The sequence below is a fragment of the Adiantum capillus-veneris genome, chromosome 14 (assembly GCF_014529385.1).
Source record: "Adiantum capillus-veneris isolate H3 chromosome 14, ASM1452938v2, whole genome shotgun sequence".
NCBI lineage: Eukaryota > Viridiplantae > Streptophyta > Polypodiopsida > Polypodiales > Pteridaceae > Adiantum > Adiantum capillus-veneris.
Genome location: NC_140944.1, coordinates 15,798,089 through 15,817,719, shown reverse-complemented (window position 1 = coordinate 15,817,719; position 19,631 = coordinate 15,798,089). Strand labels below are relative to the sequence as shown.

At 43.1% G+C, this 19,631-nt stretch overlaps 1 protein-coding gene across 1 annotated transcript; it reads right to left on the bottom strand.

Moving 5' to 3' along the window:
- Window positions 1-4,369: 4,369 nt before the first annotated feature.
- Window positions 4,370-10,363, bottom strand: LOC147441956 (FT-interacting protein 7-like). The gene is made up of 6 exons (XM_086528348.1): window positions 8,846-10,363; window positions 6,776-7,172; window positions 6,391-6,640; window positions 5,932-6,290; window positions 5,227-5,499; window positions 4,370-5,149 (listed from the first exon to the last, which is right to left on the bottom strand). The coding sequence occupies exons 1-6, from the start codon at window positions 9,924-9,926 to the stop codon at window positions 4,510-4,512; spliced, it is 3,000 nt and encodes a 999-aa protein (XP_086384474.1). The 5' UTR covers window positions 9,927-10,363; the 3' UTR covers window positions 4,370-4,509.
- Between the last annotated feature and the right edge of the window lie 9,268 nt (window positions 10,364-19,631).

The following is a 19,631-nucleotide window of genomic DNA, read 5'->3' as shown; positions in this document are numbered from 1 at the left end:
TGACATCTAAACAATCAGAGATCTACAAGAAGCTCACAGCAGCAAAGGGTGGTCTGCTTGTGATCATAGGCACTCCTGGCAGTGGCAAAAGCTTCCTCATAACATATATCACAAGCCAACTCATAATGCAAGGGAAAACTGTCACACTCGCTGCTTTGACTGGTGCAGCGGCCACGAGGTTAAGCAGCATCGCAACAACTGTCCATTACCAATTCAAGATACCAGTGCGCACACAACAGTATCCCCTGTCAATCTCCGAAACTGATGAAAGATACGTCAGTATCAAAGAAGTAGACATGATTATCATAGACGAGATTTCTATGTTGACAAAGCAAACTTTTGATCTCATAGTACGACAAATTGTGAATATCACCAACGGCACACTGCTAGACCCATTCAAAGATAAAAAGCTCTTCTTGTTTGGTGATTTGGCACAGTTGCCGCCAGTATGCAGGCATCAAAGTGATCATTGCTACTCATGCCACATCACAAGCTCCACTTATTGGTCCATTGCTACTACGTACACTATGTCTTGCTCAGTGCGCCATGCAAAAGATATCTCTTTCATAGAGTTCCTCAATACAATTAGAGTCAGGCTCCCCACAAAGAAAGAGATCCACGATGCGCTCGGTGACCGCATCACAACGCAGGATCAAATAGAGAAACACATGGATAGGAATATGACAATCATTTGCTCACACAAGAGTGACGTTCGATATTATAATAACCTTCTCTTGGCACGCTTCCATCAGCATAGTCACGTCATCCAAATCAGACTGAAGACAAATGCACACAACGTCCCTGAGCTCCAAGCATGGCTTGAAGATCCCAACTTCCACGCAATTGACAGAATAGCAGAAGGAGCAAAGGCGCTGATAACAGAGAACATAGACTTAACAATTGGAGCAGCCAATGGATCACTGTGTCGCGTAGACGAAGTCCTCCAAGATGAAGAAGGAGGCGTCAAAGCAATCAAAGTCACACTCGACACATCCAAACAGGAACTTACACTTCGACAGTCAAAGCATAGCAGACGGACATTCAATGGGCACTGGTACCATAAATCCACATTCCCACTAGCTCTCGCCTACGCTATGACTGGACACAAGTCCCAAGGCGCAACAATCAACACCAACGTCTTGCTCATTGTAAAAGAAGTTTTCACCCCTGGCCTTCTATACGTGATGCTATCACGCGTCACTGAGCAAACCCGGCTACATTTACTAGAGCTCCCTACGCCAGAGATGTTCACACCATCTATATTTTTGAACTTCTAGCCGGGAATGTTTCCTACGCCCTCTCCAGTCTCAATTCCTCTTTCTATTAAACTGATGAAATCGTCTTGTAACTGCCTTGTATATAAACCAGGAATTTTTGTTTAACTACTTATCTTCTCTTCTGTGGACTTTTCATGTTCAATATGTTGCATTGCTGAGACATCTTCCCTATCACCCCTACTCACTCTGATCCACCTCTTGTAAATTTACTGCTCTTCCCTTTTTCAATTCATTCATTTGAGTTTGAACATTCGTCCGATCTTGTGCTTCAGAAATACTGCAACAGATCGTCAAAATAATTATTTTTACGTGCAGGAAACTGTATCAAACAATGGATCACAACATGGTACATTTTGCACACTTGTCTGATCTTGCATCTGCCTATGTATACACATGCGAATCAATCACTCATCTTAGTGTGCAGCTCTTCAAGCAATACACGAACAATGTAAAGGAAACGCAACTAGCGATACAACCTAAGAGATTTTACCTCACGACTAAGCAGATGAGACTGGCTAACTCAGCAGGCGAGAAACCCCATGCGTATATTGAGGGGTTCCATACTTTTCAAGAGCGTCGTAACTTCATGAATAAGTGTGACGCAAGATATAAAGCTCTAAACCAAACGATGGCCACACCAAGCATAGACAAAATGACAACAGGTACTATCAGGAAAGAAAAATATAATGCCTTCTGTCTGTTACGCTAACCAGCTTGCTCCTACATCCTGAAGGTCTGATGAAGCAAATACTTGAAGAGCTTGACATCCAGTACGAGGATGATGACAATATGTTGCGTAATGTTGAAGCACAACAACTCCTCGACACAAAAACTGAAGGAGTTACACTGTACACGATGGAGCAGCTTCAGTTTGGTTACAACATTGACTTAACTGAACTTTCAAAAGCTACTCAAGAAAACTATGCCGCTATCTTGACAAATTTCATGACTTCGGCAAACCACACGCACGATGCAACTAATCCACCTATCACAATCCAGAAGGTAGCATGGCACTACAGTGAACACAAGGCAGTAAATTACGGACAACCAGCCTCTCCATATGAGCCAGTTGCGATAGACCAAGGCAAGTATGGATAACAAGTATCACTCTACCTTCCATTCATTTCTCCACAGCACCGTCATTTTTTAATTGGCCTAACCAATCTACATGGACTGCAGATTTAGACACTCATCAACAACCAGAGACAAGCATCTGCCTTCCACCCCAAAAGAAGCAGCGTCGCGGGAAGAATACATAGTCTACAGTATACGCTGCACGAAAAACGATAGGAGATACATCAAAGTTACAAATAACGTCCATAAACGCGTTAGCCAGCACAAGCGCAATCCTCAGAGGAGAATGCAAGTGGACATGCAGGCACATAGTCCTTTCGAGGACAATTTTGAAAATACCACTTTAGCATCCAGTACCAATATACATAAAGCTAGAAACTTAGAACATTTCTATATTAAACAACACAAAACAACAACTGCATTAGGTTATAACGTTTGCTCTGGATATCCACCAAGGTTGAGAAAATATTATTTTTTGAAAAAAAACAAGAAGGTATAGCTATGAACTTCTGCCATCTTCGTTTCATTGTTTTGTTCACTGTCTTTGTCATATAACATTGGTCATTGGCTACAACAATGTCTTTTTTTTTTCCATTCAAACTATGGCAGACATGACAACTTATCAACTTCATTGATTGAAATGCTTTTTCTTTTCAGTTTAGAATGGGTAGGCCGATTCCAATTGATCTGATTGAGCAGCAGTCAGAATTTCAGACTGCAATGTACATGTTGCAATACTGTTTTTACCCACATTTGCAAGAGCGGGTCCTGAGACACTACATGCATAAATGGAGTGAGCTCATTCCATGGCTAGTTCAGCCACCTACCCCGTGGCATCCACATTACATCACTTGGAATACACTCGGTCGACAAATCACCATCGACATCGCCGTGCTAGCTGGTTGCTCCGCAAAACACCATTGTATGTTGTTCGTTCAGATTGCGGACGTGCTCGGCCTACTCGAGACTATAGAATTAAATTACTCTAACGTGGTCCTCAACCACCTTCAATCAGCTAAACAATTCGTTTCGCGCTATTTTTTTGTCAAACCAATTTTCCACACGCGCAACTCTGAAGAGCATCTTACCGATATAGCCCTATCTTCCTGCATCAAAAACTCCCACTGATATGTGATGTTACGTAATCCTCCTCCTCTTCTCCACAAAACTTCTGTCCATTTCATTTTAAAAAAGTCATTGCATGCTACATTCAAAGCCTTCTCAACTCTCGTTCGCTTGGTTCCGTTCTTAATGCATCAACTTTTTGGCATGCTATTTAAATCAAATCGTTTCAATGACTTCCACTCACTTAACGTAACAACATTTCTGCAAAACAAATAATAAGCGCTCTCTCTCTCCCCCTCTCTCTCTCCGTCTCTCTCTCACCTTTCATTTCTTCATTCTCCTTTACGGATGTATAGTCTTGTTCAGTGCTTGCATGAGATGAAATCAATATATACATTTCTGCACGTTCGAGTGACTTCTACTCCCTTACGCTAAAAAGAACCTCCCTCTCTCACTCTCACTCTCACTCTCAGCTTTCACTTCTATGTCGTTCTCACTAATATATACTCTTCTTCAATGCCTCGATGCTTCAACCACTTCGGATTATGCAAGCTGACGAAGCACTCTAGTTTTCTGACTTGGAAAGGACTTTATGAAAAGGTAATTCAGGCACGCATCTAGTCTAGTACCAACAAAAAGCCCATGTTGGTGATGCGATTAGAGGTCGCCCACGTGGTTGTCTGTGGGCTCAAAGCGCCAAAAAACCACCATTGGCTCACCTCTCAAGAACAGAAAAAACGTTACATTTTTGGTGTGTTGCCTTGGTGGGGAAAACAGAGTGTTTGCAAATTGCGCATTGATAATGGTGATGAGTACGTTTCCAAGGGTCATTGGAAAGATCTTCCCCTCTGTGTCTGACATTGGTGTCACAAGGGGGGGGAAGAGAGAGAGAGAGAGAGAGATACACACGTGACACAAGTTCATCCGACACACTATGTAGTTTACACGAGGACGGTACAAAGAGGCAGATTGTAAGCCCAAAATTGAATGGATGCCACTAGCAAGATACAAAATTTACAGTAAATATGACGATTGGCATGCCATCCTACAGATCTAAGACACTGCTACTACTGCACACACACAAGGAACGGCATCAGAGCATTCTGTCTGAGAGTGCGGGAAGCCTCCTAAAGAAGTTCATGGGTATAGACGGCATGCCATTGCGGAAGCGTGGATGCCGCAGTGCATAGAATCCGAACACAGTTGCAATGACCCGAAATGGAGTAACATACAGGATGATGGCTGTGACCAAACAGAAGGTGATGAAGATGGTGGTGGCCCTGGGGTCACGCCAGTTGAGGAACGCGTGAAAGCGCTCCAACTGTGTAGCAAGGTCCCCCATCACTGTTTGCACTCGGCCCGCCAATGCACGCATTCGATCATACCGAAATCGCACCACTTCAGACGACTTGGCAGAGGGTATGGAATCAAACTCCTCATCAAGCTCCTCCTGTCCAGTCGAGTTTGCATGTGACAGATCAACATCCATGTGAGGAGGCTGCCGTGATCTGAACCTATACTGCCATGCACCAATGAGGAACATATAGAGAAAGAGTGTGGGTAATATGAGCTCCGGATACCAGACTAGAATGCAGTACAGCACATGAACTAGCACTGTTGTGACAGGATTCTTCCATAGGCAAATATCACGGAACCAAACCGCCACTGAGGCAAATCCATCAAAAACGCGTATTATCCTGTACCAGTTCGCTTTGCTCCGCCGGTAGCTCCACCTACATTATACAAAAACCTGTTTAAAAGCCTCCAATACGCATACAATACCTCAATATAGACATAGCTCATTACCAACCTGAACTGGTCTACATCTAGCATGTATTGCACAACCTCAGCCCGAACAGGAGGCTCAGATCGTGCAAGCCGTGCAGTGACAATACGCATCGCTGCATCTCGGAGCTGCTCTGTGTATCGCACATTGATTGGACTTATGTAATGCTGCTTGGGAAGCAGCGGCTGTATATAAGCCAACATCATGTTAAGTCTTCTCACACAGGAGAGCCTTACCACCAGCTCTATATCCCCCCTGCTCTTCACACCTGACCGATCTAACACAATGAGAGGATACCTGCACATAGCCCACATGTTGACTGAGTAAGACTATGGACATACTCTGTATTTGCAACCTATAATTCAGAAGAAGTGCAAAAATCCTCTGCTCATCAGTGTGTGTTGTGTGTGTTTGTGTGTGTGTACACAAGCATTAAGTCTTATGTGTTACAGCAATTGCATGTGCGTGCATGCGTGCAAGCACCTGTCTGAGAGAGAGAGGAGTTATGTGAGATAAAGGAATATGTCAAAGAGAGCTGGCTCCTTTTCAAACAGGGCATATATTATCTCTTTTGAATGCTTGTGGACGTCATACATTCTAGAAGGAGTAGCATTCCCTTCTGTGCTTGCTTATATATATGCATGCATGCCCTATGGCCATACACACATGCTCTTTCAAGATGCACAATACTCAACCATGTACCCCCCCCCCCCCCCCCCCCCCCCCCACCTGTGCGCATACTCCCTGTCGGTCTCCAATGTTGATAGCCGTATCCGCACTTTGCCGATAATCTCATCCTTCCTCCCATGCCCACCATGTGCCGCAGCAGCACCGTTGCCGCCATTACCCACCCCATGTGTATGTCCTGGCGTATGGGATAGTGCTTTATCTGGAAATGACCCATTGCCACCGAGGTGATGGTTGTCAAAAACACCGACTGTGAGCACCGTGCATGGGTCATAGACATCCCACATGTATTGCTCGTGCCACCGAGGAGCAAGCGAATCCAGCACTGTGCGTGTACGCACCCATTTGCGGCCGTATTTGGCGACACAGTAGGCATCAGAGCAGCTCTTGCCATCACGCGTCTATTGAACAAAAGAAACATTATTACTCAGGAAACGTCCAATCAAGAACTCTCATTTGACATAAAGAACTTACAAGCAACCACGCAATTATGCTCCTCACCTTCATTGGCTGGAGGTTGATGGCACCACGAATGCCAAGCTCAAGCATCGCCACCGGTTGCTTCCAGAGACGACGCTCTGAAGGATTTGTATCGCTGGTGTATTGGGTGGACTCATCAAGCACATGGTAGCCCCCTTCCAAGCAAATGAGAAGGTGAATTCTACTCATGAATTTGGCATTGCCTTTGATCTTTTCTGTCACCTCATGTGCCACCTCTTTTATGTCTTTCTTCTCGCGCTCCAAGTCATACCTTCATGTCAAAAAAGGAACAGAATTCAGGATGAGGACATAAGAAATTATACCATATTGTGTGTGTGTGTGTGTGTGTGTGAGAGAGAGAGAGAGATATGTGAGGCAAAAGGAAAAAAAGGGATGCTTGTATTACCATTTTGGGTCAACTGCACGGTGGTTCACTCGCTTGGGGACGGTGTTGAGGGGAATCTTAATGGAGCCCATAGTTTCATCTTTGTTTGAAGCTACATGGTCCAAAACATAAACAGCAAGGTACTCGTCAGAGAAGGGCTCTGCTGCCACAAAGAGAAGCTCGTCGTTCCAAACAGGACTATTGGTGCGCGACGATAGCGGCCTGGTCCTTCGAGCTTGTCCACCCAACTCAATCCGAACCATGACTTCCGGAATCCGATTGGGCTTTGTCACTACCAGGTCCTGTGCCTCTAAGACATTAACGCGAAGATACCAAAGGCGCGGAGACAGGTATATGGTGGCTCGTGTATGGGGAACCCAACCACTATCTGATTGCCGAGAACGCGGGAAGGCCTCATCTGCCTGTAACCATCTCAGAAACATGAGATTCCTACTGAATTAAGGTGCACATGCAGAGTGGACTCAACATATCCCATGAGGAAAGGACACTGTCTGTCTTGCCATATTGGTATTGCTCCCAAATCCTCCAACACAATAAGGACTGGTAAGTTAATGTGAAGGAAGACAAGGAAACAAAGAAACTTCCCTTAAGTTGCATGTCCTTTGATGATGCATTACTTAGCCAAACAGGCAATGCTGCACTCTATCTACAATTCGGTGTGGTATGAACCAGTGCTTGAAACAAATTAATTTGTGAAAAACTTGAAAACCCTAAGTGAGTAAAAGTTGAAAGATTTATTGACTATATTTGAAGGGTTTTACACTAAACTTTTCTAGATTTTGTAGGTTTTCTCACCCTCAACTAGAGATAAATTTCAACTTTTGTAGGTTTTCTCCTCAATATATCAACAAGGTAAAAGGCTCACATTGGCATTCTAAAACCAAAAAATGAAAAGGAAGTAAAGTCATGCAAGGCTCTAAAAAACTAAAGCAAAGAAAGATTTTTCACACCAAAAGGTCAGTCCAATCAACATAGAAACTAATAAAACAATGCGAGGATTTCGTCGAGAGGAAATTTTAGAAGGTTAGGTTGTTTTTGCGGGTTTTTACACTATTTTTCTCTATTTTGGGGCGGTACTTCTCCTTTTCTCCTTGCCCTCAACCGGCGTTTTTGAAATTGAAAACGGCACCATATTAAGCTGAGACACATTTTTCCCAAACACTGGATGAAAGTTAAGGAGAGTGAGTCTAAATGAGTGCCCACAATCAATTATATATTGCAAAGGGCCCCACTTGAACTATAAGATGAAAGGTGCACATTACACACTAGCATTTTAAAACAAAATAATTAAAAGAAAAGAAAATAAAAACGATAAAGTAAAGAGACACATTGTCAAACTAAAACTAAAAAATATTTTAATGCTGTCATAAAAAAAAGATAGATTTCATAAGCACAGGAAATGTCATAAAAAAAGATAGATTTAATAAGCACAGGAAATAATAAAACAGTTTAATGAAATGAATCTTTTAAAAAATCTTTAAATGAAAGGACTCTTTGCAGATTAAAATATATTCATTGAGGCGTTACTGCACATCATGTGGGATCAAACTCCTATGAATGCACTTTTTAATTCTTTGCTTTCTAAACCTTTTTCCAGTATGCCAAAAAGGTCAATGCAGCTTTTAGAAATATCAGTTAAAAGGCTTTCTTTGTTTTCTAAACCTTTTTTGAATATGTCAAAGAACTTAAGAAGTGAATGCAGCTTTTAGAAATAACATTAAAAAGGCTTTCTCTTCTAGACTTTTAACCTCCTTTGAGGGACACATGTCAAGCAATTAGACTTGGACTACCTTCACCTCTTAAGAAGGGAAAAATCTACAGTTGCAAGTCTTCATTATATCTGTCACGTGTCTTACAAATGAGGACAACTTTTAACTCGTGTACCAAAATCACACACATACAAAATTTCCCACTATCTAAAATGAGGGCCAATTCCTACTAATCATTCACTTAATCACTTGATTAATGCATGGTGAGCAATCATTAGATTGGCAATCTAACAGTGATCCTGATCACCGGCCGATTGCATGTTGAATGAATAGAAAGCCCTTGAAGGAGAAGAAAAAGAACTTGCCTGAGTTCCAATCCAAACTGAGAGCATGATCTCTCCCTGAGCTTGCTTCTTGGCATCATGTCGTGACTCAAGCCTATACCACTGGGGGGCGAGTGGAGAGTCGGGCGGCCGGCGCTCTGGTATTTCCACAATATCGAACATTAGATGTCCCAGGAAGTCATTTCGCAGTTTATCCTGATCCCACACGGTGATCTCCAAATTCTGAGCTTGAAACTGCTCTTGAGAGAATGCAAAAACCTCATTCCAAACAGGATTCAGGTTCCTCGGGACCACTAGTGTGGCCACCTTCGCATTCCCCACCTTAGCCTCCACAAAGGGATCGGAGCTCCCAGTCACATCCTTGATGGCAAGGCCTCGTGCCCGCTCCACCCGGACAAAGAGGTATTTAATCTCATCGACGAGATCATGCCGAATGTGCTCTGTTTTGGGTAGCCAAGTGGGCTTGACAGAAAAATCAGCAACAGAGGCATCGCCAGACCAGGTGACTGTTTGGGCACCCTTGTTGCCGCCTCCCAACAACCTGTCAGTCGCTGCAATGGTAGCACCGCTGCCACCAATAACTCCTGCACCTGGAAATTCTGCCACCTGTCCACTGGGCAGAATGACAACACCCTTATCCCCGCCTTTTCCATTCTTGATTGGGGTTGCGCCGCTGACGATAACGGGCTTTACTTGCTTTTCCTCATCATAGAAATACAACTTCAAGTAGAGCTCCCCTCTGCTGATGGTAAAGATAGACCATCCACGCTCTAAGGGGAAGCCGATGGCTTTCTCTTGGCCCTTGGGCTTGATGTGGTTTGGATCGACCTTGACACGGCCCAGAGAGGCTCTGTGGCCATGTCTTCTGGTTGTATATACATGCGCATCTATACACTCATCATCTAAGAATTCTAGATCACTAACAGTGAACTCCAGCCTCTCATTCCAGACAGGGTTAAGGTCCTTGATCTTCGCTTTGGTTCTGAGCCTCTGGGACTCATACTCAACCTCCACGTAAGGGCTTGCAGAGCCCTCCCCATCTTTGGAAGAGAGGTTTGTAGCGTGAAGCACTTCCACTACAAGCTTGATATTGGGCATATTGCCCTCTGTGCATATGCGTATTATATGGGCTTCACTATATGTAAGTACAATAGCCGTTCCCCCCTTCTCTCTCTGGAGTCTGGTACTAGCTAGGCCTATTCTACGGAAAAGAGTGGCGTGGCATGGGAGAGAACTTAGAAGAGTCGGAAGACATGTGGGTAATGGCTACTACAATGCCAAGAGCGGTAGCTTTCATGGTAGCCCACATGGTGCGAATGACAGAACAGTAGCTCTGCAGCAATGGTAAAAACTAGGCTCCAGTTTTCCTCTCTCTTCCAATGGTAGCTCGCCTTTTGGCCAACGGGGCGGGAGATGTGTGAAAGGTTACTTGGAAGTATACTAATTTGTTAAATCAGGCGCTTGTCTATTAGCGGCATTTCTGCTTCCTCGTAGCAGAGAGAATCTGCTGCAGAGAGCCCGCTCTCTCTCTCTCTCTCCGAGACCCAAGCAAGACTCCAAGAGGTGGACTTCTACATCAAAGACCAAACTGTTCACCAACACTTATTAGGCTAACGCGTAACGTAGTTATTTATTTTATTTTTTAAATCAGGCTTTATCCGAGTTCTCTCTATTAGTGTAAAGGGGCCACTTTAGAAGCGCCCAATTTGGCGAGGAATTGCACAGGATATGGTCGACCGATTTCAGCTTGAAGGGGCACAAAAGAAAGCTGTGCACACCAAGTAGGTACTAACAAGAGAAACAACAGCACAAACGGCAGTCTAAAGAAGAAGAACATTCTGTTTCCCTGTGTAAAAATTTTGGTATGAAATGGGTTTTTTTTTTTTTTTAAGGGGGGGGGGGGGGGGATGTTTATGTTAGCAAGGCTCGAACACACTATACAACTCAGTTGCACTAGCCACTTCAGTTCACGACCAGAGTTATTTCTAAACTGGAGCTGAGTCTTTATTTTGGGGTTAGACGGGCCCCTAAACAGGAGGTGTCTTTTTACTAGAACCTTCTACCTAGAGGTCTTGAGTTCAAGGCTCCCGAATAGATATATGGTTTCTTGGGACTATTCCTACGATGTTTTCTCATAAGTCATGTCTGAGCACTCGCCGCCATCACCACCTTGGAGTGCTGGGATCAAAAAGTATGCAACTAGCCCTAATGACAAAAAGAACTCCCTAGATAAAAGTGTGTTATATTAGATGTCATAATAATTAATATCTAATTCTCCTAACTGATTTTCTCATGTTAAACTAATCAGTTAATATGGGGAAGTGCCAGGGGAGAAAAAAGCTAGAATATTGGTTAAGCTAGCAGGCCGGCCACAGTAGTGATCTAAAGGCAAAATAGGGATCCAAAGGGGGGGGGGCAGCTGTAAAAGAGCCATGTGCAACAATGGGCTTAAAAGACCCTAAGGTTCAGCCCATTAAGACTTCCAAAATGCTAAGGTTCCAAAATTCAAAGGTTGTGTCCAAAGGTCAAACATTGGGGGAATTGGATGCTTTGTGTGTGTCCGAAAAGTTTTTAGCAATCCCTACATAAGAGGGGGCTAGCCTTGCAAGTAGGGGATGAGAGAGAAACTCACACACACACAAGATCCCTTTACACAAAGGGGATGAGGGACACATGTCAGCTCCCTAGCCCAGATGCCTACAAGGTGTACCCAATTCCTATTGGATGGCCTTGGAGGTGGACCAATGAGAATTAGGCTAGAGTAAATCTAGTTTAATTAATTTGAAAACACTTAATAAAAGAACCAATAAGAATTAAGCTCTCTAGAAGACTATTGGACAGTCTCCCAAGGGGACCAATGAGCATTCAGAAGCCCAATGGCTTGCCTGATTCCTATTGGCCAGGAGGCCAAGGGGTCCAATGAGAGTTTAGTTGAATTAAATAATTACCTAAAGCTCTCACAAAAGGGGAAAGGGGGACACATGTCAGAAGGCTATCACTTATGCTACTTAATTACCATTGGCTAAGCCTGGGGAGATCCATTAGGATGCTAGCAAGAGCAAAAAGCAAGAGGGGTCGACCAAGAGAGAGAGGGGGCTGATTTTTGCAAGGCATTATCACACACACACTCACACTAGCTCATGTGTGGAGTAAGAAGACTCTCTATCTCCTTCTCAAGCTTTAATGGAAAGCTTATCACCTACTCCAAGCTTGTGAGAAGGAAGGCCTACACCAACAACTCTTGGCTTTGTGATGCAATCCAACCAAGAGCCAAGCTTCAATGCATGCTCATCTCCTCTACCATGCTAATTACTAAGCTAAGCTATGCTAATATGAGTGATTATGTGAGGAAATGCACATCTTTCTCGTAAGAATACTCCTTCTTCCTCTCAATCTACTCTCATACCCCGCTAGCTCTCACCATCTTTGAAGGCGTGTGAGGTCTTGGGTCTCAGACCGTGAGGGAATTCATGTTGTGTTTGATAAGTGTTTTGCATAGTGCATGAAGTTTCCATCTTCATTGCACTAGCTAGTATTGAAGGAACACAAGAAATTGTATTGTAAAATGCCTCTCTTGATGGGAGAAACCATAATACAAAGCCTTTTGGAGGGGGGACCGGCTCCATGCAAATCCGGTCCTCAACTGTTGTCAATTGCTTAATTTCTCTCTCTTTTGAAGTATTGTTCATGCTATCTAACTAGGTCTTATGCTTTTTGTTGCTTTCTCCACCCAAGCACTCTTGTTAATCTCATTAGGAATCTATTCTAATGAAATTCTCACTATGTTCATGCTATTTTCCGCTACACACAAGTTACTAGGCCATTAAATGTTACATTGGTATTAGAGCACAAGGTTTCTCTTTTCTTGCTCAAGAAGGGAGGTCCTGAAGCTAGCTATAAATGGTTGGTACTATTAATTGCATGTGAGTAAGTAGAATAGGGATTTTTCAACCTTGTAGTGCGTCTGCCTTTGTGCAGTTAACGGGGCATCACCGTCGAGAGCTATGGTCTTAATAGTGGAGTCCTACGGGGCTTTAACCACTATTGAGCTATTAGAAGCTTGACAGGAGCCGGTGCTGTTTTGGTGTTGAGGGACCCTCTCTTCTATTCCTTGCGATTAATGGTATTTGAGCCACGGGTACAGTAGCTTGAGTGCTTTTTCTAAAGGGGTAAAGAGGAGTAGCAACTAGGGCTTGAAGTGCCAAAGTACACCTAAAAAGTTTACATCTAAAAGTTGTTAGAATGGCTGACAATAGTAAAGAGAGTGAAATTAATGTTGATAACTTTCATTTTGCTAATGAGCAAGCTACTAATGATGCCTCGATGCTTGTTAACTAGGCTTCAACAAGCCATGGGGAATCCATCCCTCCAAAGTGAAGTGCAACGGCAGCTCCGTGCTCATGGGATTCTCCAAGCTCCCCACCATGACGAGAGAGCACCTAGGAAGCCTCCTTGCGAGACTTCCAAAAGAGGTCTCTCTCCGATTCGGGAAGAAGAAGAGGATCCCTATGAAGGGCTCAGAAATTTTCTCCTTGATGACACACCTCCTTCTCAAAGGAGAACTCAAGAGCCTCCACCGAAGGAACGAGAAAGAAGTGAGTCTCCCTCCACCTCGACGGAGATGGCTCCACGAAGACGGCGGGCTAAACGCTCTCCATCACCTCCAAAACGGAGAAGACCATCGCATACTTCTCCACACCATACTTCAAAGAGGGATGACAAAAAGCAAGAGAAGAAAAAGGCGAGAAAGAGGACACCCTCTTCTCCATCTTCTCCATCCTCTTCCTCTTATGAAAGTGATGGTCAAGACAACGAAGATCAAGGCAAGAAAAAGGCGAGAAAGAGGTCACCCTCTTCTCCATCTTCCTCAAATTCTTCATCTTCTGAAGAAAGTGATGGTGCAACCTTTGAACCATCAAAAAGAAGAGGCCATAGGAAATCCTATGTTGCATGCAAGAGGTCATCCAAGCTCAAGAAGTTCAAAGAGGGAGGGAAGAGCATCTCTTTCCTTACCTATGATGGCACTTTTGATGCTACGGACAAAGTCTTGGCCTTTATCCAACAATTCGATGCGGCATTTGGAGATGAGGGCTTCATGGAGTCCTCTAAGCTACGCCATGTAGCTATGCACTTTCAAAAGTCCGCCAGGCAATGGTGGTCTAGCCTACGGGCCAACGGTGAAGCTCCACGAACATGGAAAGCTTTAAGAGCTTCCATTATGAAGCAGTTTTTGGCCACCGATGCCAATGACAAAGTACTTACCGAATGGCGAAGCTTAAAGCTCTCTCCCCATGAATCCATCCACAATATGTAGACAATACAACTCAAAGCCACTGTCTTCAAAAAGTTGGATTTTGGAGAGCAAAAGCAGCAATTTTGCGCTGGCTTAACCGAAGAAATGGCGGAGTATGTTAACTCCCAAAGGCCACGCACCATATCGGCAGTAATACATCATACTATGGTGGCCTCTCAAATCAATTTCCAAACAGGGGCTAAGAGGAATTCTAAGCCCCCTGAAAACAAGGGTTCCAATGAGCCTAAGGGGAAGGACAACATCCAAAAGTCTCCTAAGGGCAACTCCAACAAAGCTAAGGAGAAGGGAGTTTACAAAGGCAAAAATAAACTCTCTCCTGAAGAGCTTGAGCGTTATCGCAAGGATAACCAGTGTTTCAAGTGCGGCGAACAAGGGCATGCGTACCGTGCTTGTCCCCAAAAGGACGACTGACATGATCCTTCTAGAGCTACCTTGGTCGAAATCCAAGAGGAGGAAACTCACCACAAAGGATCTCCTCTATGTCATTCTTGGGGAAAGGTAAGAGAACATGATGCTTTTATTCTCTTTGACCCTGGTTCTACTCACAATTTCATATCTATAGAGTTGGCCACCAAGCTAGGCATACAAGCCTACGAGATGGGAGATGTCCTACCCACAAACGGTGCTTTCAAGGGGAAAGAAGCTTCAGTCACTCCCTTAATCGGGAAATTGAGGCTCCATGTCCAAAGCTATGTGGACAAAGAGGACTTCTTTATCTCTCCTCTCAAGCATGAGGATGTAATCCTAGGGGCACCATGGTTTGATCGCATGGCTGCCAATGTTAAATTCCCTGAAAGGAGAATCTCCTTTAAGTTCAGGAAAAAAGATATGTATATAGATGATAAGGAAATGGGTCCACCATAGCCATTGTACAAACTCAAGCTTTCAACAAATCAATAAAGATCTCTATTTCCGTGTACATGATTTTTGTTAAAGACTCTCAAAATGAACCTAATGTTTTAGGAAAAGAAAATATACACAATTAAAAGGAATTAGAGTTATCCAATTTTCTCAAGGGGTTTCAAGATGTCTTTATTGACGACATCCCTTCTGAGCTACCTCCTAAACGAGGCAATGATGACCATGCAATTGAACTTCTTCCAGGAAGTTCACCGCCTAACAAACCTCCTTATAGAGTTTCTCAAGCTCAACAAGAGGAGATTATGCGGCAAGTGCATGAGTTAGTTGAGAAGGGCATGGTTAGGCCTATCTCATCTCCATTTTGTTTTCCAGTGCTACTAGTGCAAAAGATGGCACATATCGTATGTGTGTCGACTATAGAGCACTAAATAGGATCACTATCTAGAATAGGTTTCCCGTTCCACGGGTAGGAGACCTATTTGATAAGCTACAAGGGTCCACCTACTTCAGTAGGATTGACCTAAAAAGTGGCTATCATGAAATAAGGATAGTTGATCAAGACATTGTAAAGACCGCATTTCGCACTACATTTGGTCCTTACGAATACATTGTCATGCCTTTTGGCTTGACCAATGCACCAACCACATTCAACTGCTTGATGGAGAAGCTATTCAGGCCTCACCGAACCTTTACTGGAGTGTTCTTTGATGATATCATCATCTACTCTAATTCATTAGATGAACACAAGCAACACCTCCAGGTAATATTTCAAGTTCTAAGAGAGAATAAACTTTATGTTAATAGAAAGAAAAGTGAATTTTTCTTGCAAGAGATTCAGTATTTAGGTCACATTATCTCTCAAGATGGCATCCAAATGGATCCATCAAAGTTAGAGATAATAAACGGATGGCTTAAACCAAGGAATCTTCATGAGTTAAGAAGCTTTATAGGTATGTGTGCATACTATAGACGCTTCATGGAAAATTTCTCACTAATAGCAGGACCATTAGATGACCTAACAAAGAAAAACATTAGGTACACATGGTCTGCCAAGGAGAACAATGCTTTCGAAAAGCTTAAAGAAAAGCTTATCTCTCAACCTGTGATTACCCTACTGGATCTCTCAAAGCCATTTGAGGTTCAATGTGATGCTTGTGGTAATTGCCTTGGAGCTGTTTTGCTTCAAGAAGGGCATGCCATAGGCTATGAAAGTCGAAGGCTCTACCCTGTTGAGCAAGCTCTAGGCATATATGAAAAGGAACTCCTCGCAGTTCTACATGCCTTAGACTCATGGAAGCACTATTTACTGGGGACTCCTTTCATTCTGCGAACGGATCACCAAAGTCTTAAATACTTCATGACGCAGACCAAGCTCTCCGACAAACAAATGAGGTGGACAAATTTCCTTTCTCAATTTCATTTTCATATTTCTCACATTGCTGGCAAGCATAGTCAAGTAGCCGATGCACTCTCAAGACGGCCGAGAGTGAATGCGGTTTCCATAGCAACTCACAATGATCTATCTTCTATGATAGATAGAGTATGCTATTGATCCCGATTTTAGAGATGTGATTTCAGCCCTTGCACTAGGGAAGAAAGAGGAATCATTTACTTTACAAGATGGTTATCTTCTCTATGGCAATAGACTATGCGTTACTAGCTCACTACGTGAGAAAGTAATGTATGAATCTCATGCTCCTCCTTATGCAGGGCATAGAGGGATTCAGCCTACCCTAAAGGGGATTGAAACATATTTCTATTGGCCTACCATGAAATCAAACATACAAGAGTATGTTTCTAAATGTGTGGTATGCCAAAAGACGAAGTTTGATAGAGGGAAGCAACTTGGATTGCTTCAACCTTTGCCAATCCCAAATTCACCATGGAAGAGCATATCCATGGATTTTATCTTTGGATTGCCTAAGTCTATCCATGGGAATACGGGAATATGGATGATAGTAGACAGGTTCAGTAAACAAGCTCATTTTATACCTGTCAAAAAGACTATCAAAGCCCATCAAATGGCAACCCTCTTCATTTCACAAATCTTCAAGTACCATGGCTTGCCAATGTCCATAGTGTCGGATAGAGATCCTAGAATGACCAGTATTTTCTGGAAGGGTCTGTTTGAGAATTTAGGAACAAGGCTAAACTTCTCTCCGGCCTATCACCCGCAAACAGATGGCCAAAGTGAAATAGCTAACCTAAAAATTCTCGATCTACTAAAAGCCTATGTAACAGAAGTGGATCAAAGATCCCAATGGGAGAAGTACTTACCCTTAGTGGAATATGCTTACAATAACACTGTACATACTTCCACCAGAAAAGCACCTTTTGAGGTAATTAGGGAAGATCAAAAAGTCCCTTGCTACTTAAGGTACACGGGAAGATCTTCGTTGCAGATGAGTATAGCCGAGACCTACAAGAATCTTTCCAAAAGATTAAGGATGCTATCTCTATCTCACAACAAAGACAAAAGGCTGTTGCTGTTGTTGTGTTTGATAAGTGTTTTGCATAGTGCATGAAGTTTCCATCTTCATTGCACTAGCTAGTATTGAAGGAACACAAGAAATTGTATTGTAAAATGCCTCTCTTGATGAGAGAAACCATAATACAAAGCCTTTTGGAGGGGGGACCGGCTCCATGCAAATCCGGTCCTCAACTGTTGTCAATTGCTTAATTTCTCTCTCTTTTGAAGTATTGTTCATGCTATCTAACTAGGTGTTATGCTTTTTGTTGCTTTCTCCACCCAAGCACTCTTGTTAATCTCATTAGGAATCTATTCTAATGAAATGCTCACTATGTTCATCCTGTTTTCCGCTACACACAAGTTACTAGGCCATTAAATGTTACATTAGAAGTATAAGGCAGTGGTGGTCATGCGAGCATAGTTCTTTGTAACAAAGAACTATGCATAACTAAGGCCCCGTTTAATTAGTGAAGACGAAACTAAGCCCTTCACTGAGGGCACGTGCGGCATTATTGCACACACCTGAAGGTCATCTTCAACTAGTGTGACTTTTCTTCGCTACATAGTCGATAGACAGGAGATAGCATGCATGGTGGGGGCCAACCTACACGCAAGAGAGCCCAATCCCAACATGCGATGAGCTGTAACAATGTCGTTTCTATTAAAGCTGCAAGAGTTTTTAATGCTTAGGCTGAGAACTTTTGCAACTATGCCAACATTGGCAAAGTTGCAAAATAAATCATGCATAGTCCTACTATGCTTATCGTGTTTTGTTGTGTGACCATCGTATTGACATCTAGAAATTGCAAAAGTCAAGAGAAGCACATTTTTACTTTATGTAATGTCCCAATAGCAATCCCCTTGATTTACTGATTATCCCTTCCCCTTGCATGCTATGACTACTACATTGTGGAAGTGACTACGCCATCGTGTTAGCAACGGCGAGAGCTACGCTTCGACGCCAAGCTTGAGCGGTTTCAGTCTCTTCGCGAAGAGCTCTTTCGTGAGCTTCTGAGTGAGTTTTCTCTCTATCCGTGTGTCCGTTTTGTGATTGCTTTATGTCATTGCGTTCACGGCGAGTATAACTACACTTTAGGACTAAACATTTCCAGATTCGACGACCTGTAAATTTCGGCCTGTCTTTATACGCGATTTCTGCACCATATGTTTACGGGTTGTGAATTAGGTTAGAAACTTCAGGGAAGTGTCCTCTAGGTGTGTAGAGTAGGATCCTTGAGTTTCGTGACAAATCGACAATGTTTGACCATGTTTCGGTGAACGGAAGTGTTGTAGGAAAGATTGCAGTTCAGTATGATTAGAGTGCTTTAGAATGATTTCCTTTGGTAGTGATTGTCTAGATAAGGTCGAATAGTTGAGTGACAATCAACTATTTGTTTCCATGCGCCTACGGATCAACTCCGTCCTAGGTTGACAACTTGTTGTTGGCTTGGTTCTCATTGTATTAGCGTCTGCGAGCAGTGTTTCTGCACGACAACATTGGCACCGCTGCCGGGGACGAGAGCCCTAAGTAGGTGACCTTTGACTAATCCTATGAGGTAAAAGCCCATTTGGTTCGCCAAATTTCCTTGTATCTTAGATAGGAACTAAGGATCAAAGAGAGGTTCGAGGGAGTGTGTGTCTCGCCTGGGTCTTTCGTGATTGACAGTTAGTTAGTTTAGAATAGTTGTATCGGAGAGAAAAGGGCTTACTAGTCTGTGTGTGGCAGTGAAGCGTTTTTCTACTCTTAATGCAAAACCCCACATGATGTGTAGGAGTAGCTTTAGGTAAGGGATCTGATTTTGATCTAGAGCTATTCAACGATTACTTATTTGTTGACGTGTTTGTTTGCATTCACGATCTCTGAAAAGTTGATTTTGAAGCTAAAAATGCAATAAACAGGTTCTTGTTGACATTTTTTTCATGACTGATTGCTGTTGTGCATATAAGAGGGCATTTGCAAGAGTTTTGTGAAACTTGAAATTCTGTGAACAGAGACTTTATACGCGTATAATGTCTCAAGGGGCATGTGGAGACCAAATTTGACAAATCTGACTGAACCAGGGTGTTCAAAAAGAGGGTTTTACCTTGAGTACACTTTGAGACTAGGGTTTTGACCAACCTTTAGTACCCAAAAGCCAAAAGACAAAGTGTCAAAAAC

What these genes read in the sequence shown, in the direction of transcription:
- LOC147441956 (XM_086528348.1), bottom strand. Translation starts at nt 9,926, where the DNA reads ATGCCCAATATCAAGCTTGTAGTGGAAGTGCTTCACGCTACAAACCTC. An exon ending in TCAACCTCCAGCCAATGAAG is followed by an intron (nt 6,291 to 6,390) that starts GTGAGGAGCATA and finishes TTTGTTCAATAG; the next exon opens with ACGCGTGATGGCAAGAGCTG. An exon ending in CTAGATGTAGACCAGTTCAG is followed by an intron (nt 5,150 to 5,226) that starts GTTGGTAATGAG and finishes TGTATAATGTAG; the next exon opens with GTGGAGCTACCGGCGGAGCA.